At 38.8% G+C, this 27,744-nt stretch overlaps 1 protein-coding gene across 3 annotated transcripts in view; it reads right to left on the minus strand.

The window, feature by feature from the left end:
- EPM2A (EPM2A glucan phosphatase, laforin) overlaps window positions 1-19,932 on the minus strand; it is a 35,927-nt gene extending 15,995 nt beyond the window's left edge. The window contains exons 1-3 of one of the 3 annotated variants that reach the window (XM_041423504.1): window positions 19,223-19,527; window positions 10,636-10,712; window positions 7,628-7,802 (exon numbers count right to left, since the gene is read on the minus strand). In XM_041423504.1, the coding sequence (XP_041279438.1) occupies window positions 7,628-7,689 (62 nt within the window). In that variant the 5' untranslated portion in view covers window positions 7,690-7,802; window positions 10,636-10,712; window positions 19,223-19,527. The other 2 variants (XM_041423502.1, XM_041423503.1) reach the window with 2 other exon arrangements.
- Window positions 19,933-27,744: the final 7,812 nt, after the last annotated feature.

A 27,744-nucleotide genomic window follows, 5' to 3' on the forward strand; every position in this document is an offset into this window, starting at 1 on the left:
AAACTTATAAACCATGCTGTCTACTGAACCAATAAAGAAGAAATACACATTTCTTAAAGCTTGGCAATGTCTTTGACATTTGACTCAATTTTTATAACAGTTCATGGGAGGACAAGCATTAAACTTCTGAACAACAGCAGGGATTATGTACCTGACTCCCTGAAATTAAATTTCCCAAAGTACAAGGATTAAAGGAGGGAGCATGAGATTTTCAGCTCAGCCTCTTAATGTGTTCCCTGGGAAGACAAATGCAGTTCATTTCTTTGTTGGTTTGTTGTTTTTTTTTCCTTACAGAGAGAAAATTATAGATGGGAAAATACAGCAACCATTTGATAATCTCTATTTACTCTTGAGAAATAAAATACCTATGTTTCTGAGACACGCTTCAAAGGAAGTAGAGCTATATTCCAGTTTCCTTTCTAATAAAAAAATTTATCCTTTAAGTAGGACTCTCCATATTTTCACATGGAGGTTCATTTTTAAAATTATCTTGTAAATATCTAGAGCATTTAAGCATGAAAACTTTCATTTATATCTCTCAGCATTTACAAAAATTATTCAAGATGGAGGTAGAATTCATAACTTAATATCTATGGCTTGCTACTCTTTCAAATGAAGCATCTTTAATATTTTTCCCATTTAATTTAAAATAACTATGCAGTTGTTTATTTCAGATTTTTTTTTTGACTTTCAGATCACCTCTTATATAGTATACACTGAGCAGGTAAGTAAACACCAAACCAGCTGGTGATAATAAAATATCTGATGGTATCACTTTTCACACTTGGGGAGTAAAAACTCTCTTGCTCTGAGACTTTTTTTCTGAAGGAGTCAGCCTCAGGCTGGTTGGGCCAATCTCCTCTAGGAGCTGTGCCTGCAAAAAAAAATCACAGGAAGGGAAGGCAGAGTGGGTTTACTCTGCAAGCACACATCCCTGGTTCAACAGGTTCACCAGGTGTTACTTATGGAGTTGTGTTCGTGAAGTTTTTCCAGTAACAACCAGAAATCTGAATTTACTCCCTCCTGGTAAGCTAAATAGCAATTAGGATGTGTACATAATCTCTGCTTTTCAGAAAGAGTTCTGCTATCTTTGGATAAACTGCATTAAGGAATGCCAGCAATTACCTGGCACCTAATAAATACATGTAAAAGCTAGGAGGAAATAAATATCTGCAAGAAAACTGGAACATCATCTTCAGTGAGAGAGTGATGCTGCCCCTTCCTTGTCATCCCAGCTGTGAGCTAAATTGCCCAGGATTCCACAATCTCAGTCAATTTCATTCACAGCCAGCAACACCAGCAAATTGCTTTCCAATGGAGACAGAACTTTACTCCCTTGCTGACAGCCTGAATGTTAAAGAGTAAAGAGGCAGAAAAAAGGGCTGAAAACCTCCAGAAGAAATATGGACAAGCAGCAGGGAGACAGAGTAAAACACACAGAGAAATTAGAAGCAACAATAGTTTCTGCTCCCTAACAGTGATACCCTACATAAAATTCATACTTACCGGACTATCAACATTTTTCTGTTATTTCCCACAGAGAAAAACAGAACTGCGTTTACTCCTCCAGGTTTTTCCATGGAGGGTTCCCAATCCTCCTTCTGTTTTTTTCTCCCAGAATGACACAGAATTGTAAGTGTTTCTTAAGTAAAGAAATCATTTTGTGCAGAGGCACACCTATGAAAAGATCCATTTCAAAGAGCAACAGTGGTTTTAAGAAAATATTATCTATTACCAGATGATTGATTAAAGGCCTCATCTTCTCATCAACAGCCAGAGACTTTGCTTGCTGCATTTTTACTAATGAAATATTCATTCTAGAACAATCATCCTTCTAAATAAAATATTCTCAAGCACTTACTGCCAAAACCATCAAAAGAATGGCAGAATGGTAAAGAAAACTACAAGAAAAAAGCCTCCAGTAAAAACTCACATGACTAACCAGGCACCATGCTAAGATTTTCTTTAGCTTATTCACATAGGCAGTGTATTGTTCATCAGACATTACTTCAGCTTCCTCCCAAAGCCTACAATTTGTGTCCCTCAGCCACTGAAGGAGGCAACAACCCTGGCAGTCTGCTGGCTAATAGCCATTCATCAGGTTTAACAGACCAGTCACTGTGGGTAGAAGTAATACTGGGACTTCAAACACTGATGACAGTTGTGTAAAAATCTTTAATTTAGAAGCTCTATGACTTATTTTTCTTCTGGCAAAGTCATCTTTTCTAAAGGTAGATTTCCCTTGCTACCATGGCACTCACAAGAAATGCAATTAGAAATGAGCGACTTCCAGGATTTTCCATGCCAAGTTCCTTTTGGGTACTCAGGCAGCAGGTCACAGCAAGAGAACCAGAGTTGTGCTGGCAACAGCCATTTGCTAATACTCAAAAAATCAAAATAACTGAAAAGAGAGCTGCTGCCATCTAGTTCATCCACAGTATTCCACTTCAGGGCATGTGACTGCACTGCTGGCATACTCTAACTCTACTTCTGTTCACAGTTCACAAGACTGAGATTTGTAGCTAACTCAACAATAGCCTGGCTTGGGCTATCCCAGCCAAGTGCCATTCTGCCTAAGCAACATCACCAAACTTAGAAAAACACAATAATTTTTCCTGGTTTTAGCCATTATTATGTAGGGCACAGTGTGGGGAGTTCACAAAAGGAGAAGCTTTTTGTTTGGATGGACAACAAATGCGGAAGAAAAATGCATTTGTTACAAAATACAGAGATTACTCAAATTAAATACATGAAAACAAATAAGGACTAAAACCAGATCAAATTCTAGCCTCATAATTTGTCTTCTCACTCTTGTTCCTGTTACCTCACACTCCCTCTTCACTTTCAAGAACTTAAATAAAAATTTGCTTAAATGTCATTTCTTACACTGATTTGAAACCAATTTTCTTCACAACAGAGGCTAGTAAAAGCATTTCCCAGCTCCAGCTGGGGGTGATGTAGAAAAAAATGAAGACACACAAAGGACAAAAAATAGAATGAACCTTTGAACCATTCTATAAAAGATTATTCCCATTGGTAAGTAAACAATGGTTCCAATTCATATTACTTTCAGACTATAGCTCGGTACAATGAAACAATTCAAAGGAGTAGTCAGATATCCTAGTTTATGGGACAAACAAATCAAAAATGTGCTTTTGAATATTTTCATTACTTAATGTATAAAATGAGCAGATAACTTCACAGTTAAAACCCCAAGTACTGAAATCAAAGGATGAACTCTTATTGGTCCTTTTGATCAGGACTATTTTACTAGAATACAATCAATCAATTTTGTTCCAGAGCTCATTATTTCTTATTCTTTTCTCTAATATCACTAGCATTCTTTAGGCAGGAGGGACAGTTAGCTCTCAGCTTTTAATGTTAATTATGGTAATCTCTGTAGACATCATCACCTCTTAATTTACAATGTAGGCATAAAATATCAGTGCAGCTTTCTATTATGGTAGCACATGTCACTGCACTCTAGGGGGGTTTTGTGACAGCTTACTCTTTAAAGCCTTTTTTACAATTCAGTAATAAAAAATAGCTAAGAATTATATTTAAAACAGAAAGGCATTTTATTTTGTGAATGAGCTACAACCAGTAAAAAGAGAAATTAAAGACTGAAAAAAAAGTGCTCTCGCTTGTATCTTTTTCAAAGGTAATTCTAATTTCATACTGAACCAAATATACTCAACTAAGTTCTTGTTTACCACCTAATTAAAGATGCATATCAATCAAGCAAATGCTCTTTTTTCCCATAGAAAGAAATTCTGTGCTCCATCAGCAAAATACTGCTCTTGTGCCTTCACAAGGTAAAAAAGAAGCATCTCCATTTTGCCCAGGATTATTCTTCATTCACTCACCTATCTACATTGACATTTACTATGGAAGGAAGGACATTTACTGGAACATTTACTAAGCAGGAATACGCTTCTTATGTGACTCTCCTGATCATTTCCACTCAACACCTAACTTAGGTTATAAGCTATATTTCTGGCAGTGTGGTAGGAAACTCTCACCAATAAGCCACAAAGCATTTGTAAATACTACATCATAAATTGTGTTTCATTTGCTACCATTGAGAAACAAAAATAATATTTCCAAGCAAGGGAGTAAATTTTCTTTTATCGTTACCTTAATTTTGTCTTAGGGAAAAAAACCACTGATGATAGCAACACATTTGTCAAATTCCCAATCACTCCATAAACATGAGATATATTATATATATATATATATAACATGCAAAAAAGGTACTAAAGAAACATGTACCTCAAAAGATTGTTGTCAGGACCCATGGCTACTCTCATGTAGTGACTCCCCTGACTGTAGATTGGTAATTGTGTATTTTCCTCCAAAATGTTTAACAGCCATACAATACCACAGTTACAGAGGTTGTTGTCTGAGGAATTCACTTACACATTCCAGTTTATCTGCATTTTACATGCAAAGCATGTAAAAATTATTTTTCTTTGTCAGATTTAAGAAAAAATAATCACAAAAAGCACACACCTAAAATTAGTCTGGAAATAGGAAACTAACTAAATGGCTTTTCTTATCAGAGATATTCATTTCCATAGCACCTAATTCTGCCATCAAGCATCATTGTCTTTAACATATTATTTAAGGATTTTGTAATTTCAGCTGGCATTCCCTCTCTTGCTCTTATGTAATGCCTTTCTTCTGAGAAGTGCAGATGTTTTTATACAAATAATAAGGTATACTACATCTACAAATTAGGAACTTCTGCCTTTCACAGATGGCACTGAAACAGAGATAATATGGTCCAGATTCACAAATTTTCTGAAGTCATCTTCTCTCAGAAAAGATTACAATAACTCTAATTTACTTTGGAAGATTACTTCTCCTGCAATTTGAAGCCATCTTATTGCAGTAATATCTAGCACAAAAGAGAAACTGATTGTTTGGTTTTGTTTTGGTTTTTTTTCCTGAATCAGATTTTGGTTAAAGGTGTCATTACATCTCCAAACCAAGTGAATATTAATGCCATGAAGTTATCAGTCATGACTCCTAGCTGTAGAAAGGCTCTGCTTCACACTTATAAGAAATTACTTTCAACTCCTGCTGTGCTTAAAAACCACATTATATATTCTCCTACCTGAATGACCAACACAAAATGAGTTCTCTAAATATAAGTTTAAATGTAAGTTCACTAAACTATGAGTGATACATCTACATCGAATAAGAAAAATCTGATTCCTCAGAGCATTGTCCTCAGCCTCAGCATAATGCAAAATTGGTTTTGGCCCCAGCCAGAGGCAGGCCCTCCTCATCCTGCTGCAGCCCAGTTAAAGCAGAAGCTCATGTTTTATGAAGAAGCAAGATGGCAACAAAGCTCAGAGCAACTGTTTCTAATTGTGATTCAACAGAGAATAAATGAAATCAGTCCCAGGGCTCACATGGGAACCTCCTTTGACAGAGGAAAACCTTCCTTTCTCATTAATTCACATAATAATTAATTCTCATTAATTCTCATAATAATGGCAGACCTATTAAGTGGAGCAACATAGAGGACGGGCTCACATCAAAAGTTTTCATTGATAATCACTTCTTTCCAGCCTCCACCACTGTAAGGATCCTACAAGTGGTGTCAGGACTCAGAATTCATGGTCCTAATTCTCCCTGAAACAACAGGGATCCCTTTAGTACAGGATGGGAAAAGGTAATCTTAGCTGGAAAACCACGATCTGATCATACTCAGACATTTAACTGTACAGGCAGAAGGACTGACTTTTTGCTTCTGTTTAAGTTTTGGTTTTGCTTCAGGGAGTATGGGGGGTATATGGGTATTAAAAAAAATTATAAGATTAATCTTCATAGTACTGCTCTGAGTCAATAAATCTATTGCAAAATAAAGGCATTTTCATCAGGTTATTTCAGCTGTTCCACCACCACCACCAACAACAAAAATCTAAAATAGCTAGTATTTTTGGGCTGCTTTGTTATAACCAGCAGAATGGTGAATCTGCCCCCAACTGTTAGTAATTAAAAAAACATTTAAGGTTGCATATCTTCAAAGTATTAGAAATAATTATGTAACAGGACTGTTACAGAGCACACTTACTTAATATAGCTCAAAGAAATGAGAGAAGAGTTACTAAGATGTACATATAAGGTTGCGTTTCAAAGAAGGTATGTGTGTGAGAGAAGGGAATGAAGGAGAAGACCCTCATCTACAAAAGACTACACAGCCCAGAAAATTTTCTTCAAATATCCTCTAGCAGAATCTGCAGCTTTTTACCTAATCTTTGAAACACATAGTCATGCAGATAAGGCAGCATTAAATGGATCACTGCTGCCTCTGGGAAGGAAGATAAGTTAGCCTTTGGTACTTAGATACTCGCTTTCTGACAGCTGTTCTTCTTTCTCAAAAAAGTCTCTGCCACGCAAAGATTACTTGGGATTGACAAGTCTGTGCTTTGGAATAAATAAGATCTTTACTCTGATAGGATGTTGGAAACAGATGTTTGAGATCTACACAACACTATAGGCTATCAGGCATACTATATAACTTGAGGGGGTCTCAGGGTAAAGGTCCCACAAATACCTACATGTGCCTGACAGTGTTTATGAATCCCTGCTATTCCAAAAGATACCAACGGGGAAGAAATCTTTCCCTCTCACACTGCAAGTCTAATGAGGAAAAGACAGTTCTCCTTCCTACCCTGTGAGAGGGTGGAGATAAAGTGCACAAAGAGGAGACACGATGGTGAGGTTGGTGTAGCTGATAAAGTGGCTGGAGAAATTCACACAAAACAATGCTAGGGCCTAATGAAAGTACAAGGTGGTTTGATTTCTTAAAAAAAATACATATCCCTTTGGGATAACTAACTGTTCTGCAATGCATGTGGCAGGACTGCCGGCATTCACACAACTATTGTCAATCCACAAACTTCCTGCTGTATCAATTGACTGGAGATGGGGAAAAAAGCTACACAGGGTCCCAAATTCCTCAGTGCCACTTTGTTAACCTCCAGTGCTCAGCCTGTTGCCCTAAATACAACCTGTGCTTCATCTGCAGCCCTAAAGGGTGGGTGCCTTCCTCGACCTTTACTGTCTCCTAATTCAAGCCAGGATGGGACAGTGGACTCAAGTGAACACTATGGAATACAAAATTTTAAGGCTTGTGTTATTTTTAGTATTTTGTTAAATACATGCCCAGAAGCAGAAGTCATCAAAAGAGGCTGTCATTAATTGCAGTGGCTGCCACACAAGAGTGACAATATGTCACCAGTAAGTTCCGGTGCTGGATTATATTATTTTGTTTCCCAGGACATGTTCTTCAGGAAAATCATCCCAAAAACACAATGTACATGCAATTTTACACACATATATAGACAAGCATTTGAAAAAGGCCAGCCAAAAATTGCCACAAAACATTTTCAGATGTGATGCAATGTAACAGTCCCATACAGGGTACAGGTATCCTTGAGCACAGGATCTGCTAAACTGACATTTAATTGCAAAGAGGTGCTGAATCTTTGTTAAAGTTCACTGTTACATACATATAAACATTCCCTACTTCAGATGCAGTTTTCAGATATGCCAGTTCAGATTTTCTGTTTGTAACATTTGACACCAGCCAAGCTCTGCACATTTCTTTTACCTGGAGTAATGGATAGCTTGATGTCCTGCAATATTAAAATAGAAATCGGTTGTGTGCTTCATCTCATCAGTATGTCCAGAGACTTCAATCCAGTGTGCTATTGGGAGGCAGTAAACTCCATCTACTATGTTGCTCTGGTTGTAAACACAACATCGATCATGATGGGGCCCACTCCCTAGAACAGAAGAAAGGATAGTTGCAGGCTGTGTGTCTGGATAATCTTGAAAAAAACAACTGCAGGGAGATTTGAACTGAGCATTCAAGGCCAGGACTGGTGCTTCCTGCTTCTTCAAACTGCATTAGTAACAACTGAAATAATGGCAACAAAAGCATAACCACAAAGCAAATGTTCAGCATTAAAATAAAATTTTGTAGATTATTTTTTAATGTATTTTAATTTATTGGTTGTTTTAAAACCCCCATAAAATTTAAAACTCCTGAATCACTTACAATGTAAGAATAATTAATTTCATTTAAGTTCCTCATTTGATGTCTCACAATATGTGACTTCAGTGCTTAATATTCTTGCTGAGTGACCTCTCCCTAGGGTATCAATCTTGCTGTGTCTCAGACATGCCATGGCAGCCTGACCTTGGTTCAGGCTGACTTCTAAGGAAGTTGCCAAGATATGGGAAAGAACTCAGAAATTTCAGAGGACAGCTATGCATGCTCAGAAAGGTAAAACCACAAAAAAAGGTAGGACTGGTGACACAGGATTTGCTACCAGCTTAAGGATTCAAGAGGAAAAACATCAATGTGGAAAGGCATCAAAGCCCAAAGAAGGTGGCAGACAGCAACATAGAAACAAGGCAGGCTTGTTTGAAGGGAGAAAGAAGGGTGGCCTTCTTCCACCTCATTCACAGCTGCCTGGCCAGCTCCAGATTCCTGTTGCAGACCAGACACATTCGGATATCTAGCCAAGGAGTTCATTAAACCCTATCTTGTCTTTTATGTTTGTGAACCAATAAGCACTCACTTTGTTGTCTTCAAACGAATGTCTCACTTTGAGAGTCTGTTCATACACAGAAGAAGCTGCCCAAAGTGACCCACAGAGAGACAGTCACAATTACAATTACAATGGTGAATGACCACAACTACCTTAAATGGCCTTAAAAGCAAGATTCTTTTTCTTATGATTTTCCACTAATATTTATTACCTCTTCTTCTCTTACTGCAATAGTGTGAGAAGTTTTTAATACCATGCCAGAGTAAGCAACTTGAATTGCAATGGGTCATATCATCAATCAAAATGTTATCTAGTCTCCAAAAATACATGTACATTCTCCTCCCAGCACCATTTTTACATACTTATTGTAATACTAATTGCCACGTAGGAATAATTATCATGCAGATCAGAAGCGACCTAGTCTATGGCTTGCTTAAGCCTGTTACACTTATACATTATTAATGATGCTAAAATATTTCTGAGAAAAATTATGCCCAAAGGAACATCTTCAATTTCCCATTGCACATAAATGCATGACCAGTTTTCAATCACTACAGTTAGGGAAATTTGCTAGAGCAAGAGCATTTTGGGAGACGTATTAATGCAATGATTAGAGAGTAAGAATAACATTTAAGAGGAAAGCTCAAACCATCTCCTTATTTCCAGATGACAAGCCATTTTATCATAATTGTGAAATATTATTATTTACCAACATGAAAAATAAAATATGAGACGGAAAACAATTTTCTCTTTCACATTGCTGAGCAATTATACATCACATAATTTTTGATTATTTTGATTATAAATAAGGTAAACAAGATCAGTACAGTTTCAGAAGCTACAAATCTCACCACTATATTTTTATCTCCCATTTATAATTGTTTACATATTCTTACCACTTTTAAACAACAGAAGAAGACAACAGCATACATCAACAAATACAACCGTGAAACAAAATGTATGGATGTTTATGACATTTAATTAAAGACTTCACACATTCAGCAAAATACAGCCACAAACAGCACACCTTGCCTTCCCCATTCTACTCTCCTACCACTGTTTGTAGTGATGCACATCACCGTGGCCATGTCCTGCCATCTCGAGGCTGTGTCTGATCCTGACCCCCACATGCCCACGGGCCCATGTCCTGCCCCAGCCTCAGCCTGTCCCCAGGAGATGCCTGATGCTCGGGGCTGGGGCTGCCCTCGTGCCCCTGGCTTCCTGCTCCTGACTGCCAGTCCCATGGGGTGTCCCTGCAGCCCCCAGGGAGTTGCCAGCCCTCACTGCACCACAGCAGTTTTGAACCATGTTCTCAGGGTCTCTGGCTTTTTTGCTACTCCCAGCCCTGCGTTTCCTTGTACACAGCTACCCACCATGTGCTTCCTACTGCCCCACTTCCAATTGCTGCTGCTTGAGGTACGTGCACTTCTGCCAGTTTTACAGTTCATCATCTTCTCCTTCTTCAGCTTTAATTCTTGTCCCTTTTTGCATTCCTTCCTTCCTTCCTTCCTTCCTCCTCTATGACCTTCCTCCTCTCTGCCTTTTTAAGTCCTGCAACCTCCCTGCCTTGTAACCTTACCATCTTCACCATCATTAATTCCCTTAAACAGCCTAAAACAACGTATGGAAATGGATCCAAGTTGCCATAAGATGTTTATTTTATTTGTTCCCTCAAACAGGTTTGGTCAAATCTCATTCTGAAACACTTTCTTGTGAAATAAATATTTATCGCTGTTGATTTTTGTGCACCACTGAGCCTCAGCCATCCCGCTGTGGCCTACTGTCAGACCTGAATCTCAAAAGGTATGGTTCTGATTTGCCTTTAATAATCAGGTAAACAGTAGCAGCTTGCATTCATATCATATTTCATGAGAATTGCCTAGTTCTTTACTACTCCTTATGTTAGATACTGATCTATGAATCAAACAACTTTCCTACTGAAATAAGACATCTGTGCAACAGAATGTACATCAACATATTTTCAACATATACATATATATTCACATGCAATATAGCTTCATACAGGAAGGAAAGAGTGCTACAATCTTCAATAAATTCTTACTTAGGGAACAGTATGATCAAAGTAGACTGTGTTCAGAAAGCTGGATCCACTATACTTCTTAAGGGAATTATGGAAATCTGCAATTACCAAAAAAGATCAGGTTTCACTACCCAGGTAATATCCACATGATTACACAAGTACTTCTCACCACAGTTTGCTTCACAATATGCATTTAACAAGGAAGTTTCAAAATGAGAAAAAATTATTTTCTCAGTCCACATCATGCTTCTGCTAGCACAATCTGTCTCAGAAAATCCACCATATTTTGGATGCCATAAGACAACAATGCAATTTTTATACTATTTCAACTTTTCTGTTCCTAGGCAAAATAGTAAAGCCAAGAACATAAAATGTTCTGTTTGCCTGTTCATCTTTGAAAAAAAGGAAAAGAAACACAAATGTTCTTTGAGAAAGGGCTCACACAACAGCAAACACATGGTGTTACAGCTAAACCCATTTCTATATAAGAATTTTTCTTCATCTTGTTTTTATTCATATTCCAAGTCACAAAACACTGGTTTAATTATTTATCATTGGAAAGCAAATACATGATCCTCCAAAAACATGTAAAATTCAACCATAAAAAGAGGTAAGTTAAATATTTGAATAGTACTGATCTCCCCATTAATTGATCACGTTGGCTTTCCTAATTAAAGAAGAAAAGCATTTTGGAAGAGTTTACTAGAGTATACAGGTTGTAGTTTAACTTCTAGGACAGCATTTTATTTCCTTTAATAAGGTCCATTTTTTTTTTAATTTAAAACCCATCTTTGAGAGTCTTCACAGCAAAAATGCTTATCTGAAAGAGAAAGGTTAAAATAAGTTTCTAGGCATTAAATTATAAAGTTTTTCATTATTTTTGCACTGGTTGCTCTGTACTGCAGATAGTTTTGTGCAGAATCAACCGACATAGGGAATTGCCAGAGAGCAAAGTAACCAAGCAGCCCCACTACAGCTCAAGCTTCACAGAGGGCTCTTTCAAATTCTGCATGACTGCAGTTTATGGCTCCTTGTTTAATGCATATGAAGGATGATCAAAGGAGCATAAGAAGTGGCTGCACAAATAACTAAACAAAATACTAAAACCAAAGACCTCCATACAACTGATAAATGGCGCTAGTAAAAGGAGGAGACCAAAAGGAAGCAAAGGAAAACTTTGCTTTTAATCCTCCTTGAGCAGCGATGTTGGACCAGATGACCCACGGTGGTCCCTTGCAACCTGATTAATTCTGTGATTCTGTGAAAACCAGAAGCAGATACAGAGAGTGATACAAGATGTGCAAAGATCTAGGACTTAAAAAAGGTAAGCAGAAACTAGAAGAGGATGTTCTGAAATTCAATCTAATGAGGCACAATCACGAAACACAAAAACCTGCAGTTACTATTTTATTACAGCTGTACTGCAGACATGAAAGAAGTATAATTCAACAGTCTGCCAACAGCACAGACTCATCTTGACACAGAAAAGAACTGCACACAGATTGCACAGAAGAGTCAGAGTGGAGAAATTACCAGCTTGATCTTAAAAGATAAACAAAATATGGGTCAAATGAAATTCCTTATCACCATTAAGAGTGGTGAACAAAAACCACATCAATTAATGAAAAAAATGAGATTGCTTCTCCCACTGTCTCTGCAGAGCTCTTTGCTGCAAAGGCTCTGCTCAGCCACTGCTCTCCCAGTTACCAGCTTGCTGCACACCTTGCTCCAAGTTAAAATTTTTTCTATTCTGTGTTGTGTAAAGGAAGGTATGCAGGAACTACAGGGCACAACAGCAGCCATAAAGGTGCTGGGTATCTCATCCCTGCCTTAGCCTGACACTAAAACACAGATATGAAACTTCCCACCTCCAAACCCCAGTAAGGTAAGGGTGTTTCTCAGTTCACTGCTACCTCTTTAAAAACCACAGAGCTACTTAAATAACCTTAGAGAAACACATTAACTACCTAACCAACCCAAACCACAAGCAGCCAGGCAATTTACAGATCACCTACTCACAAATCAGTCAAGTCAGACTTGTCAGACATCACAAATCAGACAAGTCAGAGAGACTAACTCCTATAATCTTTGTCATAAGTTTTGCATGAACTAGTACACTTTAAGTGTCATTTCAAAATTTTAACTATGTCTAAATATTTTAAGTAATTCCATTTGTATCAAATGATGCCTTTTAACAAGGTAAATGAGTATCTTAAGCTCATGCTTAGAAATTCCACTGAAAAAGTTTAATATTATAAGAACTCTGGGGGAAGACAAACAGGGAAGCATCAAGCAATAAAATACTTCTATAAAAAAATAGTAGTAGAACAAAAAACATACCCAAAAAATTCTCAAAAATAAAGCATTTAGAAGAATAAGTTTTTGCTAGCTTCCTTACCTTTTATACCAAAATTACAATGAAGAAAATCTCAAGTCCTGTTTTGGATACAATTTTCAGTTATCTGAATGTGCTACTGCATAGTCTTGTTATCACACATCACTCTAACTGAACTTCCTTCAGTACTCACAATATTCAAATTTACTTACCCTTCACACCAGATTCTGTCACAAAAGTCTCACTGCTGCCTGTGAACAAAATTCAATCTCTGATGTTTTGAAATAGGATCTGTCGCAATCTTCCCAAGACTGAATTGCTATTGATTGTTAAAAAACAGATGTGAGGGGAGGGTTCCCCTCATTGGAACTGAGTGAGGTGAAGCTTTTGAGAGTTTAAGTCTGCCACAGGATCTGGAGTCCCACCTTCCTCAAGTCTCAGCAAAGCCCTCAGCAGCAGCCCTTTGTTTTAACAGCTCTGACAAATAGCTCAAATTCTGTATGTCATGTACAAAGCCTTACCCGTATGCATAAGAAAAGCATACTTTGATTTTTAATGCTATTTTTTTCTGCTGTCAGCAAACCATCTTCCCCTTAGATTCTGTAAGTGGCAGATGAATTCATTGTATTACTTAAATACCTAGTATAAATGTAAGTCAAAATTGTTAATTTCCCACACCCAGTTAAGTAACTCCTTCTTAACTGGTCTGATTTTCAGAAATGTTTCTTGGCATTTGCAAGCCAAGAAGAGATACCTAAAAAGAAGAAAACCATGTGCCTCATACACCACATGTTTATATCCTACCAGACTTAAAGCAGACCATTTCAACTTCCCTTTTGGTAGATCTGCCACACAGAACCATGGAAACAAGTTCTAATTCTATTAAAATCCAGTCTGAATTTAAGACTTTTTAGTCTATTTATATATCCTAAGAAAATTCATTACATCTTGAAATTATGCCTGAATTAAAACTAAATGGTTTACAAGAAAGCCATTCTCAACACTTAATGCTGTTCATCACCAAGACTTTTTTTTCCTTTTTCTTTTTTTTTTTTTTTTTTTTAATCAGATATAAGAAAATCAGAATTTTCAAAGGCAACTTTCAAAAACATGTTTTATTTTGCTCTGTAGGTCTGCTCAGTCCCAGGTGTTTTTCTGTGGGAACTTCTATTGTACTAAGAGATTTTAGCCAAATGCCTGGTTTAATGATGAAGTCAGAGAAAAGCAACTAAAAGGAAAATTTCCTCATGTATAAGACAGTTTCTTTTCTGACAGATAGTAGAAATAACACTACAGGAAATACAGATGAGAGAGTAATGGCTGATAGCAACAAAATATATAACCTACTACCATCTTGCCGTTTGCTTTGACACTGTTTACTGTGCTGTCTACTATTGATTGCTACTTTCTATCATACCAGAAGAATAGGCAGGAAAGGAGCTACATCAAAATAGCAACCATGGCAATACTTTAACCAAAGTATCATCCCAGCTACTTATCACTTCTCAGTGCTTCTTGCCATTGAAAATAAGTTGTTGAGCACCATTGCATGCTTTGCATGCTATCACCACTTGGCAGTGAGGGACAGGAAAAGTGGTAAATATAGGATTTGCATAAACAATGCATTTATTGTAAATTTGCCATTATAACCACAAAGGCTTTAATTAGATTCACACAGAAATCAGAACTGGCCCCTGATTATCTCTGGGGGTAGGAACAGATCCCAGATGATATGTATTTGCAAGTGTATGTATTTATTTTTATTCTTGCAATTTTGCATTTTCACATAGGCCACTCTACGTTGTTTTACTGATGTCTGGTTGTCTGCTCAGTATAAACTGGTTAATGCTGATAAGCAGACAGAAAATAATGAGAATCTTGATGCCATTTAATTGCACCAAAATGCATGCTATGTGTAAGTCTTGAGGGGTTGAAGAACAAAACAGAAGGCACTTTGTAACCAAAGTTTTCCTCCACTCCTTAAAGACGTATTGGGTTGAAGAATTCAAAGTTATCCACTCGTTAAGTTCTGTCACATCTGAAAAGTGTTAAGGAATCTAGCACTGTCCAGAAAGCAACAGCTTTGCAGGAACAAAATGCCTATGATGCACAGTTATTCAACTGTCACATACCTTGTGCTTTATGTTCATTTCTAGTCACCACCTACTTCAGAACTGGGGTTGGGAAAATAAGTAAAACTCTGGATTAATTTCAAAAGCAGAAGAGATTACACTAAATACTAATGAAACATGCAAGTAGCTGCAGGATGCTAGGCAGCTGCTGGCTATACACAGGGAATATGGCACCACCCAGTGGGAAGAGCACTACATGAAATATCTGCATTAAAAGAGCCATGAAGAAATGTAACTCTTCAGGGTTCACTGGGGTTTTTTGTTTGCCTTAGTTTTGTTTGTTTGCTTTTTTGTAATGGAACTGCTACCTATTTTGGGGGTCTGTAGATTAGCTTTGGAGGGAAAAAAAAGGAAAAAACCCATGGATTTCAGTTACAGAAATTAACATTGTATCCAACTGTACTTCCTAGAATGGCCTCAAAAGAATTTTTATTTTGTGTATCTTGCTAAGGCTTTCCCCCAAGCATTTTTCATTCTGTTACAATCTCTCCACTACAAATGTCAACTAGATCTTACCTTCTCATACAGCCTCAGAAGAATCCCCTCCTCTTAATTAAGAAATTACACCTTTTTTATTCAAAGAGCTCAGGCCAAAAGTCAGATTGCTTTAACTTTCAACACACTTTAAAAGTGAAATTCTAATGTGCTTAACTATCACCCATATTTTCAGCTAATCAGGTGCTCAGCCCTTGAGACCTGTGATCAGAACTTACTTCTGATATTTTCAGATTGAATTACAATGATGTGAAAACCTTTATTACTCCATAAATTTACCAATCTTTTAGTTTATTACAAACAGGCTCACAGGAGCGTGAACTGGAAATGTTGGAAGGTCAACGTATCACAGGCTGCATAATTGTTTCCAAATTGCACTACATTATATCATTTGTGTTGTTTTGCAAACAAGACACCTCCTTTTCTGTCGTCCTCCCTCCCCAAAACTATAGGTGGAGTTTTTTTGGAAGGATTAAAGCTCTGCTCACCTGAACAAATTACCAGAATATAGGCTGACCCTGCTTTGGAGCTTTCACTGGTCATACGGTATCTGGTAAGCTTCAAGCAAGCTCCATCTACACCAAATTAAGAGGTACATGAAAATCACAGAATAACAGAATGGTTTGGGCTGGAAGTGGCCTTAAAGAGCATCCAGTTCCAAGCTTCCCACCTCTTCCCCAGGCAGAGACAAGTTTCAGTAGACCAGGTTGCTCAGGGTCCCATCCAACCTGGCCTTCAACACTTCAAGGAACGGGCATCCACAATTTCTCTGGGCAACAAAGGATCAATACTACAATACAAGCTAGTGTATGTACTACAAGCTTATGTAGGTTTTTTATAGAACTTATTTTTCCCCTTCCCAAAAACACAAAGTGTCAGCATTATTCCATCATCTCAAAATACAGTTTGGAGCACACCTCCAGTAAATTCCCTGTCCTTTTACGCAGCATGTTTCTTGATTAGTACCTACAGTTCATTTAAATGAAAGTAAGGGGATAAAGGTACAGATGAGTGTTTCATCATAAACTCACAAAAACAAACTGAAGCATAAGTTTCATCTTGTATTTATTTAGTTTTGACAGTATGCACAAAATACTTTACGTTTCCAAGCTGAGAGATGTTAAGTCCAGTTCTGAAAAATCAACATTAAAAACAAAGTACACAGACAGACACAGTGCAGCTGGGGGTAAAAAAGGTACATACATGAATTTAGGGTTTTTTTCTAAACCTATTCCCAGATTGTAAAGCTCAGCATAACCAACCTGTTTCCACAGATACCACAGCATATCACAAACCCTCCTGGACAGCAGGCTTCAGCTTCCACAGTAGGTAAGCTTGTAACAACCCTGAAGAAACCCCACACAGCTCATGGTTCCTGAGCCAGAAACACTCAATGGCTTTAAGTGACAGGTCCTGGGTGTAGACAAGCAACATCTCCCTGGGACAGCAGAGGCAAATATCTGATCCTTCAGGAGCACAGGGGAGTCTTGTCTCCCACATCATCCTCCTAGGGAGGGGAACTTGTTCCCTTCAAGGCACACACAGCAACCCAGCAAATCCTGCACAGGCCAAGCCTTTCCTGAAAGCTTTCTACCAAAAGCCACAGAACACTAGTCTTTGACTCTTCTAGCCCACAGAAATAACTACCTCCACTTTTATCTTCCAGTCTTCCCCACTGTATTGGAATGGCTGCATTTTGTACTCAAAATACGATACAGTAGGTATTGTACTGTCATAAAACCAATATGCACTGCCAGTGGAATTCTCTCACACACACATGTCTTAAGAAAAAAGCTGAAGTAATTTTCTTAAATACAGCACATGATTTCAACATCCAATATATGTAGACATCTCACATCCATAACTGGACTGATATCCATGGACTACAGTTTCTCTGGTTACAGATGGAGGCCTCAACTCATAAACTTAGAGCAAGTATAATTCTGCACTTTCTTCTATCCCTCATAAGCATGTCTTCAAAACTGCATATGCTCTGCAAGTGCTAAGTGTTTCTCAAAGCCCATTTTAATTCTAAACACATGGGATACTAAAGAGACAATGCATGGCATTTGTTTAGCACAAAAAACCCCCTGTTCTTTTCTTTAAGAAGGGAGTTGTCTTTTCAAGTTCTGATTTTTATAAAAATAAACAGATGACAGCCAAACTTTCATTGATCAACAGTTACAAAAAACCAAAAACAAAAAAACATTAAAACAGATTAAAAAGAACTGCAAGATTGCTCAGTTTTGGATAAGAAAACATCCTTAGGCTCCCTTCATGTAATACATGAAGAACAATAAATTTCAAGGTTTAAGCAAATTTGTGCTTTCCTCTAAATATCAACTGAGGAAAAAATTGTTTATATGAATGACTAATTAAAAAACTATTCTGCATTTAGATGATATGCCCACTTGCTTTCTATCATTCCTGCTAAGCTGAAACTGAGCTCAAACTGCTGAGCATTCACAATGATAAGAACAAAATGCCAGCCAGGTTAATCCTAAAACTGCAAATCTGCCAAAACTCAGTATGTTCATTACTCTGACTGCATTTCCTAAACGTGCTCCCTGGAACAGACAATAATTTGAGCTACCACTACTTCCAAACCAGAGAATAATCATCAACCTTACAACTGCTGATTCTCTTTAGTTATTCTCCATTATTTCTATAAAATGCTAATTATTTCTAATTCTACTATTATTTCTATAATTCCATGGTTGGGACTGCTTTATATACCAGTATCATTGTCATATTATGTACAACTTGGCACCTTCCAAGAGACCCAATTCTGCTTCCTTGGACAGATGTAAAGATTTTTATTCCATAAATTCACTTTTCCTGCAATTCTGGAAAAGAAAAACATGGTTTAAACAGGCAGAATATACTATTTGTTTTAGCTGCTAAACAAAACAATTACTATTGCATGATGTACATAGTCCTTCATGATGTAAACTTCTGCGAATGTAGCATTAACAGAAAGTCTTTTATTAGCATAAAGAAGAACAAACAAATGCACCAGCTATGACAACATGCATGTTTTAGTCTACATGACAGAAAGGCAGTTCAGAAGTGTGGTATGTATTCTTAAAACAGGTGAAGAGCAACTACTCTACAATGTGTTATTTTGGTACATGGATTATTATGCTATGAGTTAAAAAAATACTGTCACAAATTACCAAGTGATCTGTCTTCCTTTCACTAGGTCAAACCATTCCTCAAGAGGTATATTTAGAGTTTTATTTGACTCAGCAGACGATTGTCTGAGTGTTCTCTTATATTTAAGATACTTCAATATACTAGAACAGCACATGGAAACTGACTAGTTATTCAACATTTGAAAACACATAGCAGGAGGAAAACATGCTGGAAGTACTACTGAAACAGCAAGAAGACTGGAAAAGCTGTAATTGAACCTCTCCCTGTGTTTTTCTTTAAGAAATCACAATAGCAAAATTTACCAGCTTGAAAATGCCATCGTGACATTTCACCTTAGCGAACTAAATTAACAACCCACACCATAGTGCATATTAGGAGATTCAAAATTCTTTACTTGTGGGGAAAGAAAAAAACCAAAACAAACCATCATGAAATGGGTGCCTAAAGTAAGGGGGGCGGAATGAAACTCCTTCAAGTAACTTTTACCAACCTAGAATGGCCGCCTCCTTCTGCATTCACCCGCCTCCATCAAACGGTTAAAAAACATTTTTGTTTGCGAGAACCCCCGTCACGCCACGACAGCCCGGGCAGCTCTACCTGCAAGCACAGCTCCGGCCACCGCCGTGCCGGAGCACGGGCAGCCCGGCTCAGCAGGGCCCGGCGGACCGGCCCAGCCTCGGGGCCGCGGCAGGAAGCGGGCGGAGCTGCCGGGCGGCCAGGGCCGGCCCTCGGGAGCGGCTCGCAGCGCCCCTCCCGGCAGGGCCGCCGGGCGTGCGAGGGACGGCGAGGGGGTCCCCTCCGTTACCTTCCCAGAGGAAGTGGCCGCCCTCCCGCCGCAGGAACTTGTACCAGAAGGGGCTGGCGGCGTCCTCGTCCGGCAGCGCCACCTCCGCCAGCCACAGCGCGGGCTCCTGGGCGGGCAGCGGGGCGCTCGGCCGCGCCCGCCTCATGGGCACGGCGCGCCGCGGGTCCCACTCGCCCAGCTCCGGCCGCGACCCGGCCACCAGCAGCTCCGCGCCGCCCTCCGTCACCCGGGCGGGCAGCACCACGCCGAAGCGGAACAGCATTTTACTGCCGTACAAAGAATGGGCTTTAACGAGGAGCTCTCCTTCTGCTGCAGCACGGCTGGCAGTAGATCGCCGCTGGGAGGCCGCCCGGGCCCGCCCTTCCGCCGGGCTGGGGGCCGGACACCGCCCCAGCCCCGCTCACCGCCCGTGCCCGGCTGTGCCGCGGACACTGCCTCTATCCCAGACACAGCCTCTGCCCCAGACACAGCCTCTGCCCTTTGCGGAGGCCGAGCGGTGACTCCGGAGATCGGGGCTGTTCCCGGTGCGGTTGTTTCGGGCCCTTGGGCGCCGCACGCGTGTAGCCGAGGGAACTTCCCCTCCGAAAGTGGCGGCTGGGAGTTCAAACAACACCGACCCTCGATCGCCTCCTAAGTGGGGAGGGAAAATCCTCTCTGCAGATAAACGCTGGCTCTCCAGAGATTGGCAACCCAGGAGAGCCCGCTGGCTCTCCTGGTTGCCAAAGGCTACGCGTCACGTATGGTGACTTTAACAAGGATTATTGCTGCATTAAAGGAAGCCACAGCAATTACTGCCAAGAGCCCAGGCTTAATTTAGCGCAGTAAAAAACATCATTGAAAATTGCCATACTTGCAGCTACAAACAAGGACTGGCTGCAAATAACGCTTTAGAGTTCATGATGTTTATGTCTTCCTCCCGACAGCCAGCAGTCGTGGTGAGAAAAGAAATGTGAAATGCTGAGGGAGGATCGAAAGCTTTTAAAAGAAATCTGGAGTCCGCTGCACGCGTTCTGTTTACAGCCAGAAGGGGAAAATTTGGCAACTCCTACGTGGTAGCAATACTCAGGACTTAAAAAGACTGAGGAAGAGGATGCAAGCCAGCCATTTAATAGGCGGTCCCTGCTTGAATACACCCATTTCAGAAGCTTTTAAGCACAGAAACAGAGGAGTGGTAACTTTATTTAGGTCAGGTTCTGGGAACAGGATGAAGGCCTTTCAATGAGTCAAAAGAAATCCTGCCTCAAAAGATGGCTGTTTGTTTCCTTTATTCAGGGGTGGTGACACTGAAGCGTATGTGCTGCCAAATTTATTTTTAAGAGTGCTTTAGCCAATTTTCACTGATACTCATTGAATTTGTGTAAGTGATATTCCACCACTTTTCCAGACATAACCAAAGCGAATTAAATTCTCACTGTCCTCCATTTCTGCTGGCTTTACTGTAGCACTGCTGCTTTTGTGGACCAGTGCAGTACTTTTTCAGTACTTTTTTTTTTTTCACAACCTTACAGTTAAGCTACCCATACCCTGTCTCATAATTGTCTTTCAAATATCTATCTCTTTACCATACACCTGCATTTTAGCAGCATGGATGAGACAGAATGTAACAACTTTGGGGTTTTATCCTAAAGCTCAAGCATGACAGGAGCCGTAAAACCACCCCAGCATATTGTGTCTACATAAAACTGTATGCTTCTGCTCATTCCAGTCACAGTCTCAGCTTAGAAACTGCAGGATCCAATAGGACATCTGACTGACAGTTTAGTTCCTGGCTGTTGTCTAAGCCCAAGTGTAAACAGAGACCAGCAACATCCATCTTTGGACAAATCTGAACTGCTTTATGCCTGTAAATATTGAGTACTCATCTTAGACCTGTAAGCCTTGTGGAACAATAAAAATTTGTTCTATAGACTCTGATGTGCCAAGTATCTTTAAAAATAATTCAGTCCATTTCTTCTCCAGCATCTGCCTTAATCCGTTTCATGCCACTCAATATTGTGTGTTAGATTAAGGTTAAAGATGACAGAAAGTGGCCAGCTTGATTTCCTGTGGTTTCCTCAAACGCCCTAATGCCAATTAGGGTTAGGTTGAGAGATCAACAGGAAGGACTGAAAAACTGGATCTACTGATGGATCCTGCAAGACTGAGATAAAAACTAGAAATGTGGATTGGCTTGGGACATCCCATGGCTGGGAACAGTGGGAACAGAGGAGCAGTTTATATTGGTGAAATTGCAGGCTGAATGGGGGCTGTAGACAGGGTAAAATTTATTAGCATTAGATCTGAGACTGAAGAACTAAAGGTGCTGTAGGGTTTCATTTTTAAGGTCAAGAAACAAAGGCAAATATATGTTTGTTCTTCCCTGTTGGATTTGCATGGTCTCTGATTTGTCATCTTCTAAACTGGAATTTCAGCTGGAGTAAAGGCAGGGGAGGTGGGGAGGAGTTCTGTTTACTGTTAGTATTTGGGATTGAAGGAGTTGATGAAGTACTTCCACAGCTGAACCATTGCCATAAACCTAAATTTAGTTTTAAGTGTCACCCTAAGCCTCTTAAGGAATTAACAATAGTTTCCTTTGCCAAAATGACCTGTTAGTCCAGTACTGCCTGGCCAGTGCTCTTCCCCTACAGTCCTCAATACTATTCTGAAACCTAAAAGCTTTCCCTATAATCCAGTCATCTTTTACAACCTCAAATTAAACAGGACTATTTTTTTTTTTTTCCCCACTATAGTAAGTCCTCATAACAACTTGGCAAGCCTTACAGTTCCAATCAAAAAGCTTTGGCACAAAGGGGCAAAACCCTAATAGTCAAGTTGTTTTTAACTGTCACAAAAACAACTGTCAATTGTTGATTCCTGTGGGAACAAACTACCATCTTAGTGGTCTGTCTGCACTGGAATAATAAATGCTGTGCATCAGTTGTGCTCCTCACAGCTGTTTAGGATCTCTCAGTATGCTTAACTTACAGCAGCTGCTTGCTGAGTGGAAGCCTCGATTGACCTCAAATTGAACAGAGAACTTAGTGCCGAGTTTATTTTAAAGCCTTCAGTTTATTGTTTCTGCTACCATCCCAGGCATTTGCTAAAGCTCTTTCTCACTGGCAAAAAGGGAAGAATTGTATGGAAAAAAAAAGTCAGCTTATTTTTACACAGCATTAGTGAGCAAGAAGGGACTGGAGAGATCACAGTTTCTGCAAGAATCAGTTTCTTCATGGATTTCACCTAAATTGTACCAATACATAGTAGCCTTATGTAATTTCTAGCTAATTAGTTGGTTTATTATCCAAAATTTGTGCAGGTGGTGAGGATCTCACAGGAGGACTCACTGAGGCTGTGTACCAACTTAACATCAACCAACCATTAGTTATGCCTTCAGGTTTCTGCCTAATGGCTGTATCTGAAAGGATTCTAAGGAAAAGTCTGAATGTCCAGAAATTGGAGCTGTGACTTCATTTGCAGACATGTAAAACACATTTAAAGGCATTTTCACTTGCTGTGCACTAAACTTTTGTAGAATCAGAGTTCTTTCTGCAGAAGTCTAATTTCTTATAGTGTCTCTTTCAAAGATAAAATTATCGTATTTTTGTGAGCCCAAGAGTTTTAAACTATTTGTTACAACCCAAGAAAACTTAGGCAAAGTATTGCTGGCTGAAATTTTAGTAGAAAATAGTTGAGAAGTTTGACAGTATAGAGCAGTTCAAAATTCAGCTTTCCAAGTGCAAAGTAATTTTTTCTTCACAATTTTCTTATTTTAAAAGTGTCTGCTAGGTATAGAGACAGCACAGACTTATCTGATCAATGTGAACACTACTAAAGTGACAGCTGAACTTAACAGTTCCACATTGGGGTAGCCTGTGTCTGCAGTGTATGTGTTCTTTACTGATTCCAAACTTTTACCCCATAGCCCATTTGCAGCTTGGAACAGCTTTATCTGTTATTGCTGCACAGTGATCTCAGATGGTAATATTTCCAAGTAGGGAAATCTGTAGTGAAGAGAGAGGGTTTGAATAACAAAAACAAAACACAAATACAGAAAGATCTGGTTGGAGAAGGGAGGGAGTGTTCCTGATTGCAAGTTGTGGGTGATGTTTAGATTAGCAGTGCTCCTTCCTAGACTTGCCTTTCTTCCCTTTTTAGGTCATTTTCTTTCTTGTAAAGATACAGAGAAAGTGTTATTGCAATTCCCAAATGTTTCTGCTAATTATAGAAAAGAGAAAGACAGCACATGGTACACAGTCTTGCTTGTAAAAAGGCAAACATTTATACTATGTGATAAGTTGATTTAGATGTATTAGTGATTTGGTAAAATGTTCATTGCTGAAAAATTTAGACAGCCTGTATTTCTTCAAAGAGATTGAGCTAAATATAAAAGAAACCCTATTCTAATGCAAATAATTTAAGACCAGTGTTTAAGTGAAAGTTGATTATGTTGATTAATCTAAACTAATCAATCTGCGGACCCAGACCTTCCAATTGAATTCTAACTGTCCCTCTCATATTAATTCTGATAGAACTATGAACGAATGCACTCACCAGAACTTCTATTTTGACAATACAGCAGCTAAGAAATACCTTTATAGACTGAAAGAAGACTAAGAATTAAATAACTTGTTCACAGATAAGCACTGCTATCCATAATTTTTAGTGTTGAGCTGTGTCAGAGCAGTGATAACTGACACACTAAGCATTTTAGCTGCTTAGTGCTAGGAGCAACCTTTTATGCAGCTACAGAAGTTCTGTCAGGACTGACCATTTCAGGAACTGAGTTGGAAAATTATTCTGCAACGATAGGACACTACAGGAGACGGTTTCCATTTCTGCATGGGGGTTTGTGTAGCATGTTTTAAAATAGTTTGTTGTTTTTAGAAGTAACTTGGCAGTATAAATATTCAATAACAATACAGTAAACATTACAGAAATACATACAGGAATAACTGATCTGGTAGGTTTCTTTTTTCAACATCCAGTTAAGCTGTCTGCATCCTCCCCAGCCTCATAGGCCTTGGGAGCTGGAAAAAGTCCCAACATATTTCAGCAAGGGGACCTTTCAGGATGTCCTATCAGCCTCATCAATGTCCAGAAATTAATGAATATTGCAGACTAGTCTAGCACATGGCTCCTTTCCTGCCCAGAATGAGCCACACAGTTTTTGGAGGGATGCTCCACATGATCTGTGGTGCATTTGCACTGGGATGCTGTGACCCAAATCAGCCCAGAGTTCTGATAGCCCTAGCAGGATCATGGCTCTTCTGCTGGGCACAAAGGGATGAGAGAGGCCAAGTGCTTACTTGGAGATTGAAGTACCTGGATATTCTTGAGTGAAAAACAGTGTGTAGCAGTAATCATTACAGTATTAACTCACTGTAAGCTTCATTTTTGAAACCAGCCTGTTACCACCAATGTTATATCAAGTTTCTAATTAAAATGTCTACATAAGGAAAAAAAGAAGTGTTTCAGCTGTTTAGAAACAAGACAGTGTAAAAACAAATACGTGACTGTATGGAATAGCAAAACTTTTTGTCATTACTTAGGAGAATGCAGTCTTACTCAAAACTTATGTGCTATAATATGACATTAATTTTTAAGTAGAACAATGTGCCTGCCTTTTTTCTGGGGAGACTTAAATAACCCTTCCACTTTCAAAAGCCAATGCTCACAAATCCTAGTAACTGTGCTCCTGTCTAATGTACCCTCTGTACCTGTGCAGGGTTTCAGTGCTCTTAGGATCCCCAGCAAATCACAGATTGATAAAAAGTTCCTGTATATTATACTCCTGGGGCCAGTTTAAGCAAAATTTACTTTTCATTATGCAGACTTTTTAATTGCAATTGTTTGATGTATGACCAGCAACATTTCAGGAAGTCACACCCAGCATTAGATGTGGAATAAAAGGTGAGAAAAGCAACCATGGGAAAGGAAGTTTGACAAGAGAACTTCCTTCTCAATATGTGCCTAAGCAATAGACTTCTAGCTCCAAACTGACTGGAATTTAATAAACAGCCTAAAAAAATAGAAGTCTTGCTGACAAGTCCAGCTAGAATTTAGGTAAGTCAGAAATAGAACCATTTTACTGCATGATGATTAAACAGCTTTGGAACAAAAGCTGTTTAGAACAGTAAAGGGAAACATTTAATGTTTTTTAAAAAATTTAGCAAACACAAACTGAAGGATATTATCCTTCAAGCCATGGCCCTATATCAGAAAAGGGAAAAGAAACAATTATTTATTTCAGTATACAATTCTCAGTGGTTATTATATGCTCCTCATAGTACAAGAAATCAAACTTACTGGTGACTGACCCTACCAATCAAGTTATTTTTCCAATTCTATTTTAAAAAGTAAAAACCACTTAAAAGCCTTTTTCTTAGACTGAAACTGCATCAAAAAACAAATCCAGAAGTTATCTTTAGATCAACACATTATTTTTAAAGTCTAGGAAAAGTGGCAGCAGAAATTATTAAAAAAAAAAATCAGAAAGCACCCTGCTCCCTACCCAACAGTCCCACCACATATAAAAAATAAGAAGTTACATCACCAGCTAAATCTAATAAAAGAGAGATTTAATGCTCAAGTGTATATAACAGCATACAGAATATCTTACTCTCTTACCTTCTTTCCATATATGAATCTGCTGCTGTATCACTGCATCAATACAACACATTCTTGCTGCTTATCTTTCTGGTTTCACGTATTTACCAAATTTTCCACTGCACATCTCTTTATTTTAAAGAAACTTTATTTTGGCTGTTTTGGCAAGCTTCCCTAAATTCACTTACCTGGCACACAAATAATCCTTGCTAAGAAACAAACACTACTTTCATCCAGTTATAAAGAAACCCTTGGAAATAGAAATTGCAGTCTAGAAGGAGAGTGTAAACAGCCTGCAACTTAGCAACCTTGCACAGGCCATGGCAACAGCTTGCAGCCAAGAACCAGGAGATGTGTATGACATACTTTGCAGACTAGATCATAGACAGGGGACTCCTGCTACTTAATTTGGTATGTGTATGTTGCTGTGTTCCATAGTAACCCGTTTCCACTTGAGCTCAAGTTCTCACACAGATGCCTCTCCATTAGCACAGCCATCCCTCAAGGTAATGCCACAGAAACTACAGCTGAGCTGTACCTGGCCCCTAAGTCAGCAGCTGATCGCTTGGTTTTTCTTCACCTGTTTGAAAGAATAGTGGATTTTGAAAATCAGCCCAAAATCAGATCAGTCATGTTAATCAACAGCATTACAACAGCCTTGGAAGTACAGCACACACTTCAAATATTCTCTGTGCAGAGTTACACTTGAATTACACATACATTGTCTTGAACAGCTATAAGAACACTTGAATTTTCAAATTATATTATCTTTCTCAGTGCTTACTTTTTATTCTTACTGCATGAAACTATAATGCAAGCTGTCTGAAACTTCTTACACCAGTGCCTTCTGAAGTGGTTTTAAATTTATGGGAAAATAGCACTGAGATCTAATTTGTAGAGATTCCTTTTTGGTTTACCTTTATACATTCACTAATCTGCACTTTTTTATAAGCATAAATTCTCCACCTAAGATCGTTAAGGCTTAGTGCTATATAAAATATTGTCACCAAATGCCTTTCCTATTCTGAGACAAATCTAAATAGAAAAGATAACAGATTCATATATTAATACCAGGCATTAATTTGGCCAAAATTGCGTATTTCTCAAGTATTACACTCGTGACCTCAAATTCCAGGTAAGTGGAATTATTTTCTTAAATTATCAGAATTAGTTTTTGCTTGATAGTAAATTCCTTGTCTGTGAAACTTGTAGAATAAATCCTGATCTGATCTCTCATTTTTTAGGTTCCTGCCCATAAACAATGAAATGGGAGTTTTAAAAAATATATGTATATAGGGATTGTCAGAACTAGTTCCATGCAAACTTCAAGCACTTTTGAGTTCTTGTCAGCCAGCTAACAATTCTTTGTAGCATGTAGTAGAATATCATGTTACAAGTTCTCAAGAACATAATCTTATTTAAAGAAGAGGTTTTTTACACTGCACACCTTTATGAGTAATTTAAATTTATTACCAATTACAGCTATCCCAGTGGCTAAAATATTTCTAAGGAGGAAAGGCAAAGCTAATAGAGCTGTTAGACTGGCATGATGGCCAGTCTGGATTGACAGGGGCAGCACAGTGAAGCACTTGATGTGCCACTATTAGATTTCCTTTGGAAGC

Source organism: Onychostruthus taczanowskii, unplaced genomic scaffold, assembly GCF_017590055.1.
Source record: "Onychostruthus taczanowskii isolate IOZ18803 unplaced genomic scaffold, ASM1759005v1 scaffold78, whole genome shotgun sequence".
Lineage (NCBI taxonomy): Eukaryota > Metazoa > Chordata > Aves > Passeriformes > Passeridae > Onychostruthus > Onychostruthus taczanowskii.